The 18,635-nt window shown below is 41.4% G+C and overlaps 1 protein-coding gene and 1 pseudogene across 1 annotated transcript; one reads left to right on the forward strand and one right to left on the reverse strand.

Annotated features, from left to right (window-relative positions):
- Window positions 1-638: 638 nt before the first annotated feature.
- LOC120288410 (beta-adaptin-like protein C) lies at window positions 639-3,820 on the reverse strand. The gene is made up of 9 exons (XM_039302373.1): window positions 3,303-3,820; window positions 2,763-2,977; window positions 2,581-2,689; window positions 2,332-2,457; window positions 1,442-1,654; window positions 1,256-1,348; window positions 955-1,166; window positions 795-859; window positions 639-664 (listed from the first exon to the last, which is right to left on the reverse strand). The coding sequence occupies exons 2-9, from the start codon at window positions 2,843-2,845 to the stop codon at window positions 639-641; spliced, it is 927 nt and encodes a 308-aa protein (XP_039158307.1). The 5' UTR covers window positions 2,846-2,977; window positions 3,303-3,820.
- On the forward strand, window positions 3,378-5,456 carry LOC108955167 (annotated as a pseudogene).
- Window positions 5,457-18,635: the final 13,179 nt, after the last annotated feature.

Below are 18,635 nucleotides of genomic sequence, written 5' to 3' on the forward strand. Positions count from 1 at the left end.
GTGGTTTTTGTTTTGTATAAAAGTTTGGTTATAAATTTCAATATGAAAAATATGGCCCTGCTTTTCTATCCCATCGTTTTATTGTGGGGATTTTAATTGCTTCCGCATGTGCTTAATAATAGAAAGGGTCGGCGATACTAGTCCCTGGGATATCGCATTATAAAATCGACCAAATAGAAGGATGTGCACGTGCTCGAGGATCGGGCGTGACACGCTTTACTTATTTTGTCTATCACTCTTTTTGTTCCCAAGTTATATCGCCAAAGCAACTATGTCCATGACTCGTATTTCACGAACAGGATTCAGCTTACAAGGCTAGGGGAGTGCTAAAAAGGTGTCACCAAATAGCAATGATGGGCTCAAAATGAATGAGGAACAACTAAGGCAGCATCTCAAATAACATATCCAAACTTTGACAAACACAACAAATGAAGCGACGATAGGCAGACATGTCGATACATATAAATATGGAGGAGGTCAAACCTGGATCATTTGTTGCGGGCCTTCGATTGGCTTCCTCGCAAAAATAATTTGTGTCAGCTGTCAATAATTGCAACTGGACTTGTGAAGGCTCTTCAGGGAAACTCTCCGAAAGCTCTCTAGCAGCTCATCAAAGCATTGTCAATTCTTTCGCATATTCACCAATAATCCAAATCATTGATGCCTGCCAAGTGAAAAAAGGAGAGGCACAAGGTGGTTAAAATTTGAGTAGAATGAATCAAGGAAGCTTAAATGTACAGTGTCCATATAACATGGTTGTTACACTAAAAGAGTAATGATACTTTAAAGAGTACCTTGGCCTCTCGGCTCATCAAGAGTGTCTAAGCTCTCACATAGGGTAGCATTGATGGACTCATAGCTGTAGAACATAAAAAAGTTGAAAACAGAATTAAGAGATGAATGGAACTGCTTTTTAGTTCACGTACTCCAAAAATTACAGATATCAAGACTAACATGTTAGGATATCTTCTGAATATGTCCTTAATAACAATAATGGCTTCTTGAACCACATAATTGACTTTAATCTTAATCAGCTCCAGCAAAACACTGATGCATCGCTCTGCTGCTCTCTCCAACTTGATTGCACAGCGATCAATAGCACGGACTGCCTTTCTAACAAAATCGACATCTACTTCTGTAGCACACTCCTTGAATTCCAGCAGAACCTGCAGCATTTAGTTAATAAGACAACATAAAGTTAACCATTTTGAGTAAACAAGCAAATTCAACAGGTTAAATGCTCCAGTTTCCATGCCTGGTCAATATTTTTGTCCGAAGCAAGCTTTATCATGATTTCTAACTTCTCCATCTTCACATAAATTGGGTCATTGTACTTGCAGAAAAACACCTGGCAATGACGAGAGATCAATAAGCATGCCTTTCTTACTCATAATGCACCCAATATGGGTCACTTAGAGTTGGCAAGATTAAATGGACCAACCTTAATTTCATGGGCGAGAATAGTAGGCCGCCTTTGGACAATGAGGTTGATATTTCTTAAGGCAACATACTGTATCTCTGGTTCTGCAGAGAGTAACGTAACAAGAGGAGCCATCTTTTTGCACAGATTCTCTCTATCATATTCAAACTTATCTCGAATTTGGTGAACCCTTTCCCATTTATCAGCATGTCCATTCCTTACAAATCCTTGCTCCTGCATTCAGAAAAATCACGTCTTTTAGATACCTTGTAATATAATGGATGTGGATAGATTATTGACAAATCATTCAGAGACACAGCACTGTAAGTTGCAAGAAAGTAACCATACGAAGTTTACAGAAGTGATCATTAAACAAAAGAACATAGGCATAACTGATCAACTTGTTAGCTTGTTACTCATCATAACAGCATTGCCCTTAGTTTCATTCACAATTAGCTTCTTTGCAGCTAATCAGTGCATTATGCTCAACAAAGTTCAAGCGTTGATTAAACAATAGGATGCTTTGTTAATATGTCTGCCTCAAAAATTGATGTCCTTGTTGTTAAACACAGACATCTTGGCTCCTCTCACATAATATATTTCTACTTATAAGCAACTTTAAGGGCACTTATTGCCTTTACGATGGTTCCTAATATAAACGTTCCTCAACTCGAGATTAAAAAGAAAACAAAAACTTCCAGACAAGTCAGAATCGCATACATGACTCTTATGAAAAGAGAATTGAGTAATTATGAAGTCATGGGGTAAAATCATCATGATAAGCAAAGCCAATCTCAGCGTCATAGAGAAATTACATGTTTGTCGCCCAATCACATTTCAACATGTTATGGGCAAAGCAAGTAAATTGTCATTTTCAGCTATCAATTTTTCAAAGACATTTTTCCACTGACCTCTTCTACTTGCTTATTCCTGTAAAAGAGGATGCTGAGGTTATAAAGCAAGGCAAACAAAAATTTCAGCCACTGAGGTTGAACCCATTCGCTTGCAATGACATAATCTATCAAGTGCATATTCTCCTGATACAAAAAAGAAAACGTGTCAATCCCATTGCCGCATGTATAATGCCAATATGTTGGACCAAGAAGCATCATGAGTCACAAAGAAAATGGAATGGCAGCATTACATGGGAAAGGCATAACCTGCAAGTTGAGCTTTGTCACAAAAGAGAGAGTGAAAGCAGCCACCAACATTGCTGGTACTGCTTTACTGTATTCTTCATATCTATCCATGTCCTTCCCATATTTGCTACTGCACAAAAAAGCCTCAACTGTCAAAGGCCCCCTTTTATGAAAGTATGATGTACTAGACTAAGGATACGAACTCCACTTCAAAATTTCCATTGGAAAGGGCTGTATAGTGCAGGGCATCATCAATATCCTTGCATCCTGCCCAAAGCAGAAGCATACATTAAACATTAAAGAGTAGAATACTGCCGACTAAGTAAGGGAGTTGCTTGTTGAGCTTAATCTTCTCTTGATTCTCCTTTATATTCTCCTTATACGACTCCAGCTCCAGATTCGTCCTCTGCATCTCCTCCTACCATCACAAAACAGAAAAACAAACGAAATCCCATCAAAACCCCCATCAATGCACGGACCCCAAATTAAGATTCAAAAGAAACCCTCGCGCACGAGCCGAAGCACGAAGCCCCCAACAACAAGTAAACCCGCGCCACGAGCCCTAGCAAATCCAACCAAAGCCATCGACGTCCAAAGAGAGGGACAGACCTGAGGGTGAGAATCTCGTTGTCGAGGAGGCCAAAGCCAGCCCAAGCTTCAAAGCCCCGCTTTCGAATCGAGCAAAGAGAATACAACACAAATGCTCAAGAGCTTAAAAAGAACGATGCAGAGAGAGAGCTTACGATCTTTGCCACCGCGAACGCTGCCTCTGGTGGGATGATACATGGTTCCACGCGAGGTCCTCCGAGCCGACGAAGATGGGGATGCGGTCGTCTTCTTCGCCGGCTTCTTGTAGACGAGCTTTACCCGGAGATGTAGGTCTTGCCGGAGAGGAACTCGTCGAGGGACTTGAGGCCCGACTCCGTGTGGAGATTCGTCGAGGAACTCGTCGAGGGCGAGCACGGAGCATAGTGAGCAACGTCGGGCAGAGACAGAGAGGAAGTGCGAAGTGAAAGTGGGAACTGAGACTAGGGTAAATTAATTTGGGGCTTAACCTAACAGGTTCCGGGTTCGGGCGGAGGTGGTGACGGTTCGGAGCAACAACGGCCCGGACGGCCGAGCAAGCGGCAGCAAGAGGTGGTGACGGTGGCTTGGGGACGGCGGCGGTGCCTCACGGCGGCGCGGACGGCAAGACAGCTCGTCGGGCTCAACGGTGAGACGGCTTGTCGGACGAGCAGTGGGTGGTGGGGTTCGGTGGCCAAGAGGTGGTGGTGAGTAGGGCGGGGGCGGCGGTGTGGTGGTGGGTGAAGCAGCAACCGGCGAGAGGAAGGAAGAAGAAGAAGAAGAAGAAGAAGAGGTGGGAGGGTTCAGCTGAGAGAGGAGGAAAGAGGAGAGAGAGAGAGGGGAAAAGAAAAAGTGGGGGCAGGAAGTGACGTGAGGAGGAAAAAGGGGAGAAAAGAGAGAGAGAAAAAGAAAGGGAAATGGAGGAAAATTGAAGGGGGGGGAATTCGCGCGGAAGGGATTAGGGTTTTTATTTTTAACTTTGTCGGTCGGTTCCTGGAAAAGAGAACCGGGAACCGGAACGGTCCCCTTAGAACCGGGAACCGAACCGAACCTCCTCCGGTTCGGTTCCGGTTCCCGGTTCTACCCGGAACCACGCTCACCCCTACTAATGGGGCTGATCACATCGGTGTATAGTTGATCTTTCTGCTGAGGTTGTGTGCATTGGGATGTGCAATTGACGTTGTAGTAAACCAGTTGGTGGGTGCAGTATTGTCGATGATGTACGTATCGCTCCACAAGGCGATCACCATTAGTAAGGCCTTCTTCTCGTTTGCGATGATTGAGAGTGTGGCTTGGGAGGTCTTCTGCACGGGCACGGCTGAGAATTAGTCAATGATATCCTCTGATCTGAAAGCATGTTGAAAATCCCTTGTTATCAGTTGATTTATTAAGTACATAGATCCGATGCCATTGATTTCTTTATTTTTTTTGTGCGGTACTTTCGGTGATGTCCTGTTGTCCTGCTTGTGGTGATCATCCGCGAGGAAAATAAGCGAGTCACTGATAGGGTATTCGTTCATTTGGTTTTCTGTAGCTGGTTTGGTTGAAATGTGTTGATTCGCAGAGGTATTGCCATTGAGAATTGCTTAATCTTGTTCTCATTTTGACTCTGCACATTCAGTTATTGCAGGAGCTGAAATATCTCCGCTCGGCCAACGTTTTTCACCGTGACCTTATGCCCGGAAAACCTCCTGGTGAATGCCAACTGCGACCTGAAGATATGCGACTTTGGGTTCGCGTGGACCTGCCAAAGCAGATAGGCAGTTCATGACCGAGTAGTTGGTCACGCGCTGGCACCACGCCCCTGAGCTGCTGCTCTCATGCGATGACTACGGGACCTCGCTCAACGTCTGGTCCATGGGCCGCATCTTCAAGGAGATCCTCAGGCGCATGCGTTCCTTGGGACAGAGTGCCTGAACCTGCTGAAGCTGATCATCAACACGCTCAGGAGCCAGAGGGAGGAGGACATCGAGTTCATCGACACCCGAAGGCCCAGAGCTACAGCAAGGTGCTGCCATTCTCGAGGGGGACACACTTCTCTCAGCTGTACCTGCAGGCTGATCCTCTGGCTGTGGACTTGCTGCAGCGGATGCTCGTGTTCGCCGAGGAAGAGGATCACGGTGACAGAAGCACTCCAGCATCCTCACATGGCGGGACTGTACGAACCACGATGCAACCCGCCAGCTCAGTACCCTATTAACCTTGACATCGACGAGAGTATGGGGGAGCATGTGATTAGGGAGATGATGTGGAACTCAATCCTTCATTACTATTTCGTATCAAGCAATTCTGATTTTTTATCATGCAATACCTTGTTTATCTTGTTGGCGTAGGATGTTTAATTTTGTGAATTTTGCAATCTCGACGTCCATTTAAGTACACCTTCTACCTATACTATGACGATAGAAAGATTTAAAGAAGGACACTGTTATGTAATGACAAGTTTTAATTCCGTGTATAGACTAATGAAGAATTTTAGATGAGTCCCCGCTAGATAATCAAGTAATCCATGGGAAATTTTATCGAAGAATATATGAACGATATGTAATGTATGGAGAGTGGATGAGATACGGAAGAAATATGAGCAAAAAGCAAGGCCAATTACATGTCACGCGATCTTCCTTCATATCCTATGTATAGAATATCTATACAATTTTATTCACATAAATGATTTGATCAGAAGCATACAATTATTATGATAGAGGATCTTTTTTGCCTTTGACGTTGTATGCTATATAAGTTCCTAATTGCTTAGGCTTATTTCATATTGTAAGGATTCATATCCACAAAGCATAACTTAATTGATGATAATTATACAAATGTGGTTTCACTAAATCATTGTTCTTTTGATGAGCATGATTGGTCCTCGGCATGACCTTAAACTGCAGCGCTTCGGGGGGACAACCCCAATAACAAGGCCCCACGCAGCTGGGTAATGCCGTGCCTCCCAGACTTTCTCTGGGCCCAAAGGCCATACGAGGGTATTCCCTTCGTGGGGAAGAAAAATTTCTAGGTTGAGAACAAAATCCTGGCCCCCGGAAAACACATAAGAACCCTTAATTGATGATAATTATACAATGTGGTTTTATTAAATCATTGTTCTTTTGATGAGCATGATTAGAGTGCATACGTATTGACATACGGTTATAGAAAGCAAAACTTCCACCGAGAAAAGGATATAAAAAACATGCGCTTGCAACAATGATTATAAGACCTGTATGGCATTTTTGTTTCTCATATCCCGCAAACTTTTAGAATAATAAAACTTCGCCTTTTGCATTAAGTGACGAAAATTTCGCGAGCCGTAAAACATCCAAGAACGTGCATAAATGTGATAAAACCATCTTCATACATCGTAAATATTTATTGATTCATAATGAATTTGTCGCATTATATGGTAGTTACAAGAATGCTAGTGGCCGCCATTGCCCGTTCAGTAACTTAATATTAGTACTTTCCTTTCTAAGGCAAATGGACGATTTGGAGAAAAGTGTTAAAAAAGTCATAAATATTTTGTATTTGTATCAATTTAGTCCTAAACATTTTTTTTGTGCTAATTTAGTCATTTCCAGCCAATTTTGGTCGGATTTTGCTGACTGAGTGTTGGGTGGTTGACATGACATGACTCGATCTACACTAACATAGACAACTTTTAATAATATTTTAAATTTTTAAATTTTTATTTTTATTTTTATGTTTTTTTTTTTTTTTTTTTCTTTTTTCCTTCTCCTCCCCGTTTCTCCAACCGGTCGCCGGACCTTGGTGACCAACTAGAGGCGACGGCCAGCGACATTAACCTTGTCAGACCTCGCCGGCCACCTCACCAATGGTCGCGAGGCTCAACCCTCGCTCAACTCTCGCCAGCTCGGTGCGAAGCCACCTCGAGGGTAGCCTCCCGCCAGGCTAGCGAGGGTCAAGCCTCGCGGCCATGGGCGAGGTGGCCAATGAGGTCCGGCGACCGGCTGGAGAAAGGGGGAGGAAAAGGAAAAAATAAAAATTCAAAAATTCAAAGATATTATTAAAAGTTATCCACGTTAGCGCCAATCGGGTCACATTAGCCGGATGACGCCTAGTCAACAAAATTTGACCAAAATTGGTTAGAAATGACTGGATCGGCACTAAGTAAAAAGGTTTACGATTAAATTGGCACAAAAAAAAGTTTATAACTAAATTGACACAAATAAAAAATGTTTATGACTTTTTTAACACTTCTCCCGACGATTTGTGTTTAGATGACCTAGTATGGATTTGGGACTAAACAAGAACTGATGGATTTATGAGATGGGCTTAAGGCCCGTCCGCCCATGCTGGGCCCAAAAGGCCCGGCCCACGAGAATAGGGCCCGTGGAAGGGGAAGGTATAAAAGGGAGGAGAGAGAGAGAGAGAAGACATTGGTTGGAAAAACAAACGTACGTACGCTTTTCTCCCGTGTGCGTTCTCTCTCTCCAAAAGACAAAAAGAAGAAAACAGTGAAGCGCAAACGGCGACACCGTCTTCCCTTCAAGGCGAATTGACATCATCGGATCAGAATACCTTCCTCTTCTTCAGCGTTGGTGTCTAATCTGTGGCTAACAAGGTACGCTTGAATCCGTGGTGTGCTTTAAGATCGGTGATACGTGGTTTTTCCGGGGCTTCGCTTCCGCATTGATTTAGGGGTTCGATTTAGTGTCGAATCCGGTTTTCGGGGATCAGTCATTCCCCACATTGGTATCAGAGCCCTAGTTCACGTTTTTCCCGATCAATTTGATGTTTTTGATTGATTTTTCGCGAAAGAACTTCGGCCGTACGGATCGGGGAGAAAAATCCCGACACTCGAGCGCTGTTCGGCCATTTTTCTGAGTTTTCGTAAGTCGAAATTGAATTCTGAAAACATTGGGTGAAAGAGGTCGTCGAGACGAGTCCGGCGACATGTTGTGCGTCGCCGGACGACGCCGCACGCGCCCACACGCGCGGCCACAAGCCGCTGCGCGTGGGCGCCACACCCGAAGTGCTGGCAATGGCGGCGCGTGCGCCACACGCGCCGATGACGAACCGGCACGTGCGCGCCAGCCGACCGGCGAAACGGCACGCGCCGGTCCGCGGACCGACGCCGTGCTGACGTCACGTGATGACGTCACCGATGACATCATCGCCGACGACGTTTCACCGGGCAACCCGACGGCGACCGACCCGACCCGATCAGCCTAGCGCATGCCGCGCACGTGTCGGGCCGACGTCCGCGTGACGTCCGCACGCTCACGCGCGAGGCACGTGCCGGCCGACGTCTGCGTGCGTGTCGGCCAGCGCGCGCGCGCGGCACGTGCGGTCGGTTCTTCCGACCGGCACGGCCGGTCCACCGACCCGCGCGCCCTTTGACCGTTGACTGACCGTTGACCGACCGTTGATCGTTGACCGAAAAAAAAAAAAAGAAAAAAAAGAAAAAAGAAATTTGTTTCTTTTTCATGTATGACTATGTGGCTTATATGTAATCAATTATTTATTTTGCATTTGTTGCATGAATCATGTAAAATTATGTATTTTCCATTTTGTTAATTGTGGATTATCAGTGATCCATTTAAGTTATGCATTCGTTGCAGGAGCTATGATGCGTTATGGACGAAGGAAAAGCTAGACTGAAAAGGCTGATGAAAGAGTTAGCTGATTATCGATGGCTTGATGGTGATTTAGTATCATACATGGTCAAGGTCAATCAGATGATACAGGAAATCATCTGGAATGGTTATCTTATGCCGGATTTTGAGAAGGTGCCGGCTTTGATGAACACTCTTCCACCCGAATGGCAAGAAGTGTTAGATCAGTTATGGGAGGTCAATGTGGTCCCGGATTACAGGGGGCTAGTGGAAGCTTTTGTAAGATAGTACTATAGGATTGAGTTGGCAAAAACTTCAACCCCTTAGATTGAGCGCCACATGGCGCAGAGTGAATGCGCCTTGGTGGCGACATGAATGCTCTCCAAAAGTTTTTCCATGGTTGGCAAATGTGCCTTCAGTTTTCTCATATGTTTTGACTGATAGATTAGAAGGGACATTCCCTATTTATTTCTTTGATTAATTATGTAATGTTTACTACCTGATTGTTGTTGATGTAGCAACCGATATGTAAGTTGTATCATGTGAAAGCATTGTTATTTTATTGGATGTTAAGATTTTATTTGCTTTCTGTTATTGCTGGTTGCTGTAGGTAATTAGCTGTGGGTAGTTTAGAAGTTTTTGTAGCTTCATAGAATTGATTTTGCATATGACAATCATATTAATGATAGTTTTAAGTTAGGGTTTTTGGAGGATGATTGGAAACGTAGTGACCTTTTGATTCTAAAACCTTACTTGAAAATGTTCATTAATATGATGGGTCTGTGCAAAAGGGATGCATAAATGATAGGCATTAATTATTCGTGCATATAAGTCTGATGTGTTCAGATCGATGGTTTCAGCAACTAAGAACGTAATTGCTGATATGAACGGCAACGATTGTGGAATATTGAATATGAAGATTCAATATGTGATGGAAAAGCAAGAAGCACTAGAAGCTCTTGACCATGTTATGGAAGATCTTATAAATGATGTGCGCCACTTTGAGCTAGCTGAGGACCGACTAATAGCATTTGAGCAGAAAATAGATATTTGCAATGCTGGTTCTAGCTCGTAAAGGGATTTGTGCTCTAAGCGCAAGCGTATTGATTCGTTCAATATGTGGGAATGCAAAGGATCAAGTCCTTATTGCAAGAAATCAAGAGTTAACCAACACAAGAGAGGAAAATGTCCTCAAGTAAAGAAAATGTCAAGGGTGAGGTGTTACAATTATGACAAGAGAGGTCACTATGCTCGCAACTGTTGTGAGCCAAAAAAAAAGATAAACACCTCTTGCACATTTGAGAACTTTGCTTATGTGTCGAGTTCTGCATTATTGGCTGAATCCAATCCTTTGTGGACTGTAGATTCAAGAACGACAGAACATGTAAGGAAGGATAGAGGATCCTTCGTGAAATTCCTACGATACCAACTGGAACTATGTGGATCTATGTGGGAAATAATTTCAGAGTTGAAGTTAAAGGGATTGGCATCTGCCAATTGAATATGCGTGGTGGATGCACCTTGTTCCTACATGATGTCCTATATGCTCCAGAGATTCGTCGAAATTTAAGTGTCTGTTTTGATGTTGGTTAAGCTTGGTTTTAGTATGAACTTCCATAATATATGTGTAGATTTGTATTTGGATACAAACTACTATGATTTTGGTCACTTTCTGGATGGTTTTATTGTACTAAATGTTGACTGTGGTGATGTCAATATGTTATTCCCTTATTTCACGTCTTCTATTTTATATGATAATGATGTGAATATGGTGGCATGCTAGACTTGGTCATATGGGCCAACAACATATGAAAAGACTAGCCAAAGAGGGCTTGTTGGGCAATATTGAAAAAGTCGATTTGCTCATATGAAAGCATTGTCTAGAAGGGAAAACGACAAGGAAACCATTTGAAAAAGGTAAAAGAGCTGAATTTCCTCTGCATTTAATCCATTCTGACGTATGTGGTTCAATGAATGTGAGAGGAAGGCATGGGGTTGTTTATTTCATCACTTTTATAGATGATTATACTCGATTCGGATATGTCTATTTGATTTCTCATAAATCTGAAGCAATAAGTTATTTTCAAAAGGTTTATGAATTTGGTAGAAAATCAATTAGACAAGAAAATAAAAGCATTAAGATCCGATCGAGGTTGAGAATATTTATCTGATGAGTTCAGAAAATTATGTGGTGAAAAGGAATAAAAATACAGTTGTCTATTCCATATACTCCTCAACAAAATGGTGTTGCAGAGAGAAGAAACAGAACCCTACTAGAAATGGTTAGGCCCATGATGGCGCATGCTAACTTACATATTACTTTTTGGAGTGATGCGTTGTTAACTGCTGCCTATATACTTAACCGAGTGCCTTCCAAATCAGTTAGTTCCACTCCATATGAGTCATGGACAGGTAGAAAACCTGACTTAAGTTTACTTAAGCCATGGGGTTATGTTGCCTATACTCATGAATTCTCTCATAAGTTTGGGAAATTGAGTCCCAGATAAAGGAAGAGTATTTTAATGAGATACTTCGAACACTCGAAAGGGTACGTGTTCATAGGTGAGCAGGAAAGTGGGAGTATAACTGAATATGAATCACGGGATGTCACATTCTAAGTGGATGAATTTTCCTAAGAAGGGCAAAATAGGAGAAGATCACTCCATATTTGAAACCTTGGATCAAGATAATGATATTAATGGAGTTCGTCCAAGTGGGAGTAATATGAGAAGTGATGAATTGAATTCAACTCATTCTCAATTACAACCATATGATGAGACGATGTCATCATTATCTAATCCGAGTGGGAGCATAATTGGGAATGATGTGCTAAGTGTACAATCTCCCATACGGCGAAAAAGGTGCCAAAGTATTCCCCATCGACGTCTTGACATTGAAGGGGAAATTTTTATGATTGCTCCGCAAGATGAGGATGAGCCAAGAAATATTAATGAGGCTCTTAAATGCCCTAGTAAGGAAAAATGGATTTATGCAATGAAAGAGGAGATTGAGTCAATGAAGTCAAACCAAGTCTGGGAACTGGTTGATCTTCCAAAAGGGACGCAGAGCTATTGGGAACAAGTGGGTTCTCAAAATAAAGCGAAAGGCTGATGGCTCGATAGATAGGCATAAGGCTCGCCTTGTGGCGAAGGGGTATAATCAACAGGAAGGAATTGATTATGTAGAAACATTCTCTCCTGTAGTGAGATTTACCTTGATTCGCATAATTTTGGCAATAGTGTTTGGTATGGATCTTGAGTTACATCAAATGGATGTAAAGACTGCTTTCCTCAATAGAGAATTAGAGGAAGAAACATATATGGAACAATCTGCTGGTTTCATAGTGAAAGGCCAAGAAGAAAAGGTATGTCGACTTTGGGGGTCGATATATGGCCTTAAGTAGTCGTCAAGACAATGGTATATATGATTTCATAATGCCATAATAGCATATGATCTTACAATGATAGATGAGGATCATTGTATATATATCAAAAGATCCAAGGATCAATTTGTGATCATATCATTATATGTTGATAATATACTAATTGCCGGAAGTAATATGGAGTTTGTTCATACTGTCAAAAGTTGGTTGTCTTCCAATTTTGAGATGAATGATATGGGATTGTAAACCCATAAACACTCCTATTGCAAAAGGTGAAGGATTGAGCCATAGACTGTGTCCAAGGACTCCACAAGAGAAGGAACAAATGAAACATGTTCCTTATGCTAGTGCTGTTGGGAGCTTGATGTATGCTATGATGTGTACAAGACCTGACATATGTTATGTAGTTGGAATGGTGAGCAGATACCAATCCAATCCAGGTCAAGCACGTTGGAAAGCCGTTAAAAGAATACTAAGTTATCTAAAGGGGACTACTGATTATACGCTGAGTCATTATGGAAAGGATCTGCGACTCTAAGGCTATTCTGATGATGATTGGGGAGGAGATTTAAATAAAAGGAAATCTACCTCTAGGTTTGTTCTCTTATCGAATAATGGCACCATGTGTTGGAGCAGTAAGAAACAAAAGTGTATAGCCATGTCCACGATGGGAATTGAGTTCGTGGCATTATCAACAGCAATATAAGAAGATGTTTGGCTTAAGAGATTTTTTGGATCATTTAGGTGTTATTGGAAGTGCTGCAGATTAATTGTTGGTTAATTATGATAGCCAAGCAGCAAAAGTGTACACCAAAGATCCAAAATATCATGACAAAACCAAACATATAGATACCAAGTATAATTTTGTCATGGATATGATTGCACGAAAATATGTGAACTTAGAGTACATACTACGCATAGAATGGTAGCAGATCCTATGACAAAGCCAGTACCTAGAGATGTGTTTTGTGGCCATATGAAATCTCTAGGACTGCGTAGAGGCTAATGTACTGAATATTATAATTTTCCCTAAGTGTTCACATATGATGAATTTATGTTTTTCATCATTAATGCCTATGAATCTTTGTTTGATCTTTATGCATCTTAATGCTCAGTGCATTACTTTAAGTTAGGAAAGTATGTCGGACAGATATGAGATTAGCCCACTCACACGGGTAATCGCATCTATTTACTGTGTGATAAATAGAGATGAGACTGTTTTTAAGCTTATTATCTAGGTGATAATCGAGAGCTCAAGCTTAAAACACGTATGTCGCCTTAACTGGGTGTTAAGATGAGGACATAATACTTACTATGTCCGAGAGTAAAATACCCCACATATTTTACTTTATCTGTCTATGATGCCGATGTGAGTTCGATGAATTTAGTGAATGAGTAGATACGTGAACTCAAGTTAGACATTGGGTATGTCTGAACTATCATCTGTACGGTATTGAAAGGGATAGACATACGCTCCATGGGAAAGGAGTTAATACCGTAATACGTGTTTCATACTACGTATGCATGAGACGACCAATAAGAGAGGCAAGAGTTTGATCTCAACTTTTATGTCGTGTGAGGCTCTTGAGGAAAAGAGTTCCTCAATTTTTACTCCCCTCATGACTCTTACTTATCCTCAAGATTTTTATTTAGTGTTTGCTATCTTAGGATGTTGCCAATGGTCATGTGTTGATTCGATCTAATGGGGCGTTTCTAGAAAAGCAAGCTGAACTGAAATTGAGAGTTTGAAGAAAAGAGGAAGATCGAATTTGGAGAATCACATTGTAGTTTTTGTATTCACCGGTTAACCAATTATGACTGTCTTTGTGATAATCATAATTGTGAATACAATATATATATATATATATATATATATATATATATATATCATTGTTTAAAAGAGATCAAGAGATATATAAATGTGATCGATCGATCTAGGGAACCTGCATACTAAATCTACTCAGGATGTGATGCCCATTATGAGCTGCTATATATTCCTAACAGATGTATAGCAACGAGCTCTCAAAGTATGCTGGTCGCACGGATTATTCACCGGTATGAATGTTGAAGAGAGGAAAAGAGGATTCTGTTCGGCCCATCATGTTAAGTGAGAGTCTATGATGGATTTTTTCTCGATGGGGCTGAGTAGGGCCTGTCCGCCCATGTTGGTTTTGGACCACCATGTGCGAGTGGGAGATGATGGATTTATGAGATGGGCTTAAGGCCCGTCCGCCCATGCTGGGCCCAAAAGGCCCGGCCCACGGGAATAGGGCCCGTGGAAGGGGAAGGTATAAAAGGGAGGAGAGAGAGAGAAGACACTAGTTGGAAAAACAGACGTACGTACGCTTTTCTCCCGTGCGCGTTCTCTCTCTCCAAAAGACAAAAAGAAGAAAACAGTGAAGCGCAAACGGCGACACCGTCTTCCCTTCAAGGCGAATTGACATCATCGGATCAAAATACCTTCCTCTTCTTCAGTGTTGGCGTCTAATCTGTGGCTAATAAGGTACGCTCGAATCCGTGGTGTGCTTTAGGATCGGTGATACGTGGTTTTTCCCGAGCTTCGCTTCCGCATTGATTTAGGGGTTCGATTTAGTGTCGAATCCGGTTTTCGGGGATCAGTCATTCCCAACAAGAACAATCCAAAAATGGAAAATACAGAGAGTTTGGGATTTGTGAATAAATGACAATGTGGCACGCAATAGAAACTTGATCAAAACATCAATGAATTAAATAGTATTAGAGCAAGACCATTTAGTGGAGCCAGAGTTTACTGCGGAAAAAAAAAAATCCTGTTAAAACACTGACCGAGCAGAGCTGCATCACTAATCTACTTTGCTTGCAAAGAGCTGGCTTCTTTGGTACTCATGGCTGCAACTAGTTGATTTCCGTGATAAATCATACATATGAGCTACCCATAGTGGTTATATTGGCATTCGAATTTCTCCCATGTAAATGCTTACTAAGTTATAAGTACTACGCAAATGATTTCCATGCTGTGCAAAATTCCAGCTAGCGGTCCATTTAATGTTAGTGGACTTTCCTTTGAAAGAGAAGGATGTGTCTCACCTATCTTCTTGGTCCACCGCCAAGGCCAAGGAAGTGTAAAAATGGTGCGACCTATCAAGGTCGACGATTCAAATTCATCTAATTTATGTACTAGATTCATTTAGTATCTCTCGATGTGATCTTGAGTCCATTAATGGTTGAGATCTCGTTACATCTCGATTGGCTTTTACTATGAGATCTACAGACCTAGTCAATTACAACAAGATCTCCAAATACAACTATTGACAAATTTCCAATAATCGTGTTGAGTCTTGCCATTGAAAACTCGATATGTATGATATTAGAGAGAAGCATTATGATATTTTCTGGTGACAAGCAGTGTGATATCCTAGATTAACTCATTCCAGGTATTTCTTGCTTTGTCTCGTCCCATATTGAGCCTCACAGTCTTATCTTTTCCTAAGCGGTCACCCGTTCCGGCAGTGTGCCTATCTAAGCACGGTTAACTTTGGATCTTTATTCTGTTTCTTTGCATTTTAGGGCTATCATGCATTAGAATAGGCACTTAACAGGAGAGTTCATATGCCTCGCACGTGACACGGCTTCTACGCGATACTACCATGGACGAGCGCATGCTATATTGCCTTCCCATATTGTCATCCATGATAAGGATTAACGTTGGAGAATTGGTATCCCGTGGGACAAAGAAAAGTTCAAAAGATTTTGGATGAGAGGTAAAGGGGAAACAAGACCTGGATTCGACGACATTGATGAGGTTTTGAGAGTAATTTCGAGTGAGACTCTCCCGAGTAGGAAGGGGATTAGGCCGGGTGATTTTGAAGAAATTGGAATGAGGTTCTAAAATATAATGAAAAGATACGATCATACGAAAGTGTAGGCTGACTTCGGGAGAAGATGACCCTAGGAAAGAGAGCGGTTTAGAGGATGTTGGGAAGTTGGAGAAGATTGGAGGGACTGATCTTGGTCAAAGGCCGAAGATAAGAACCGAAAAATTGGAGAATTGAGAGAGAAAGATTCGGGCTGCGAAATAGATGAGGGCTCAAACTGGAACTCTTTGGAGTTGAATTATTATCTTTTCACCATCAAAATCGGTCAACACGTCCAGGAAATCCAGGAAATCTTAACAATATCATCATCTCGATCTCACTTATATCGGCACTTTGAATCAACCTGACGCCTTCAAATAGATCATCATCGTCTGGCGTTGGGCCTTAATGCTTTCAAGCCGAAGACCCAGCAGCAACCTGACGCTTCCCACCGCCGTGTCCTGCTTGCTCCACCGCAGCCGTGCCCCCAGCAACCTGATCTGCTTGCGCATTATGCACCCTCTTTCGAGAATCCGCGGGCCAGGGTACATATTTCTCTCTTGTTTCATTGACATTCTGTGCATATGAAGTTTGAATTTCGCCAGTGTCCGCACATGTCAAACCTTTATCCTTTAGATCTGAACAGCCGACACCAGCATGTATCCTGACTTCATCTATGCCTTCGTTCAAATGTCTTGGTTTTCCTTCTGTGACATTCAACTTCAGTTGCCTTTGTTTCTTTCGAAGCAGATTTTGCGCTAACGCAATGATGTACAGGAACCTCTCCATCAAAAACCACGGTGCGTGAAGAGTAATTCAATAAATTCTCAGTTTCAACCGAAATTGGTGAGTCTCCAGCAATGAAGAAATATTATGAAGTTGGATTTGGGGATTATTGATAGGAACATTAAGAAGGAAACCCGTGGTACAAGCACTAGAATAGCGACATCTGCAGGATCCGTATCATCTCTTCACCAGTCATCTCGAAGTATTCTTGGACAGATCTTTCCATGTAAAGTCAAATTGTTAACTTGTTATTGGTTTGACACTTTCGACATCGAGCTGAGCTCAAACATTCTTACCGAAGAAGTAGGGATTATTTTGAGGTGTACGAATTGCGTGAAACACTGTCATTTAAAGTAGTTTACCTCTGCAAATTCTAGAAAAATGGATGAGATGCATGAACAAGATTTTTTGTTCTATTATCGTATAAAACAATCAGGAGGAGAAATGCTCAATTGCTAGCCAACCATGTGGAAGGCAGGGGTACCGGTTCAGTACTTTTGGGGCTTTAGTGGCGCCCAGTAGTTCCGGGATTTCAGCTTCGATCAGTCTTGATTATGTTACATTCAGTTGAAGCTTCTCCTTTGAACAATCATGACTGAAAACTCAATCGAACTCGGATTAGTCACTCCAAGCACTTCAATCAGCCGGTTACTGCAACAAGATTTAAAGCTAAGTTCTCCCTCATTCTCTGACCCTCCCTTTTTGATTCAGTCAATGGCATTGATCCTCGATCTTTTCCTGAATTGCCCCCTAACATCGAAAGCCACCGCTGAGTGACACCACTCGCCACTTCAGAATCTCACTAATTGCGCCACTGTTTTACTGCGTTTTCTTATCAGAGACTTTCGAGTAGCTCGGCTCCTGCTCATTTATTCTTCACAAATGTCAATCTTCAGCAATGACGCCTCCATGACATCAGATTCTTAGTTTGACCATCCTTTGAAATCAACATCTACATCTCCAAAATAAGTGCCTTTATACTCTGTTCTTGGAGAAACAAAGACAAGGACATTGGTTCCCTGAAGATCATCCGCCATTGAGCTCTTGATTGTGATTTTGAACATGTTTAATATGGATTATTGCTTTAATGAGTTCCCTGGTTTATGAAGATTTTCGAGGATGTTGGTTTTTGAAGCTGGAAAAATGATGAAGAGAGCTGAGTGAATGAAGAAAACAAAGAGTTAATCATGTCTCTATACGATCTTGGAAAGAAAGAATAAATGAAAGAGGCAAAGGGAAGCCAAGCGAAGTGTGAGTTCATGTTCTGAAAGTGATGGACTAAGAAAGAGACCAAAAGAAAGAAAGGAAAAAAAAACTAGTAAAAAAGATTTAAAAAACTAATTAAAAAATCTGTGTGTGTGTGCACACACACATATACACACACACACACACACACACACATATATATATATATATATATATATATATATATATATATTAAAAGAGAGAGAAATAAGTGCAAGCCTTATGTAGGTCATTACATTTTAGGTTGCAATGTTAATTCAATTTCATTTTAGTTGGGGCTCTTCCTTTTAGGGAGATATTTTCTTTGAATTTTTCAAATGAATCCAAACTTTAGATAGTCCCTTTTTTCAAAGAGATAAAAGAAAATAAAAAAATTAAGAAAATGTCAAAATTATATAAAATCGAAAAGATCAAAATCTCATTACATTAATAATAGATTTGCATTTAAGAATTAGTACATAAAAATGTTTTCCTCTTTTATAATATTTCCATTAATGGTAGATTCCTTTTTAGAGATTAGAATTTAAATCATGCTATGGATGTTATTTAATTTTAGCTCATAGGATTGCTCCTCTGGCACATAAATGAGGCCTTGTAATGTTCCTCACCAAACATTGCATCAAGTTATTTTGCCATACCTTACCTTTTATTCATTCTTCATTAGTATTCTTGATATGTTTGTTGTTATTGCTTTTA

The sequence above is a fragment of the Eucalyptus grandis genome, chromosome 9 (genome assembly GCF_016545825.1).
Source record: "Eucalyptus grandis isolate ANBG69807.140 chromosome 9, ASM1654582v1, whole genome shotgun sequence".
Taxonomy (NCBI): domain Eukaryota; kingdom Viridiplantae; phylum Streptophyta; class Magnoliopsida; order Myrtales; family Myrtaceae; genus Eucalyptus; species Eucalyptus grandis.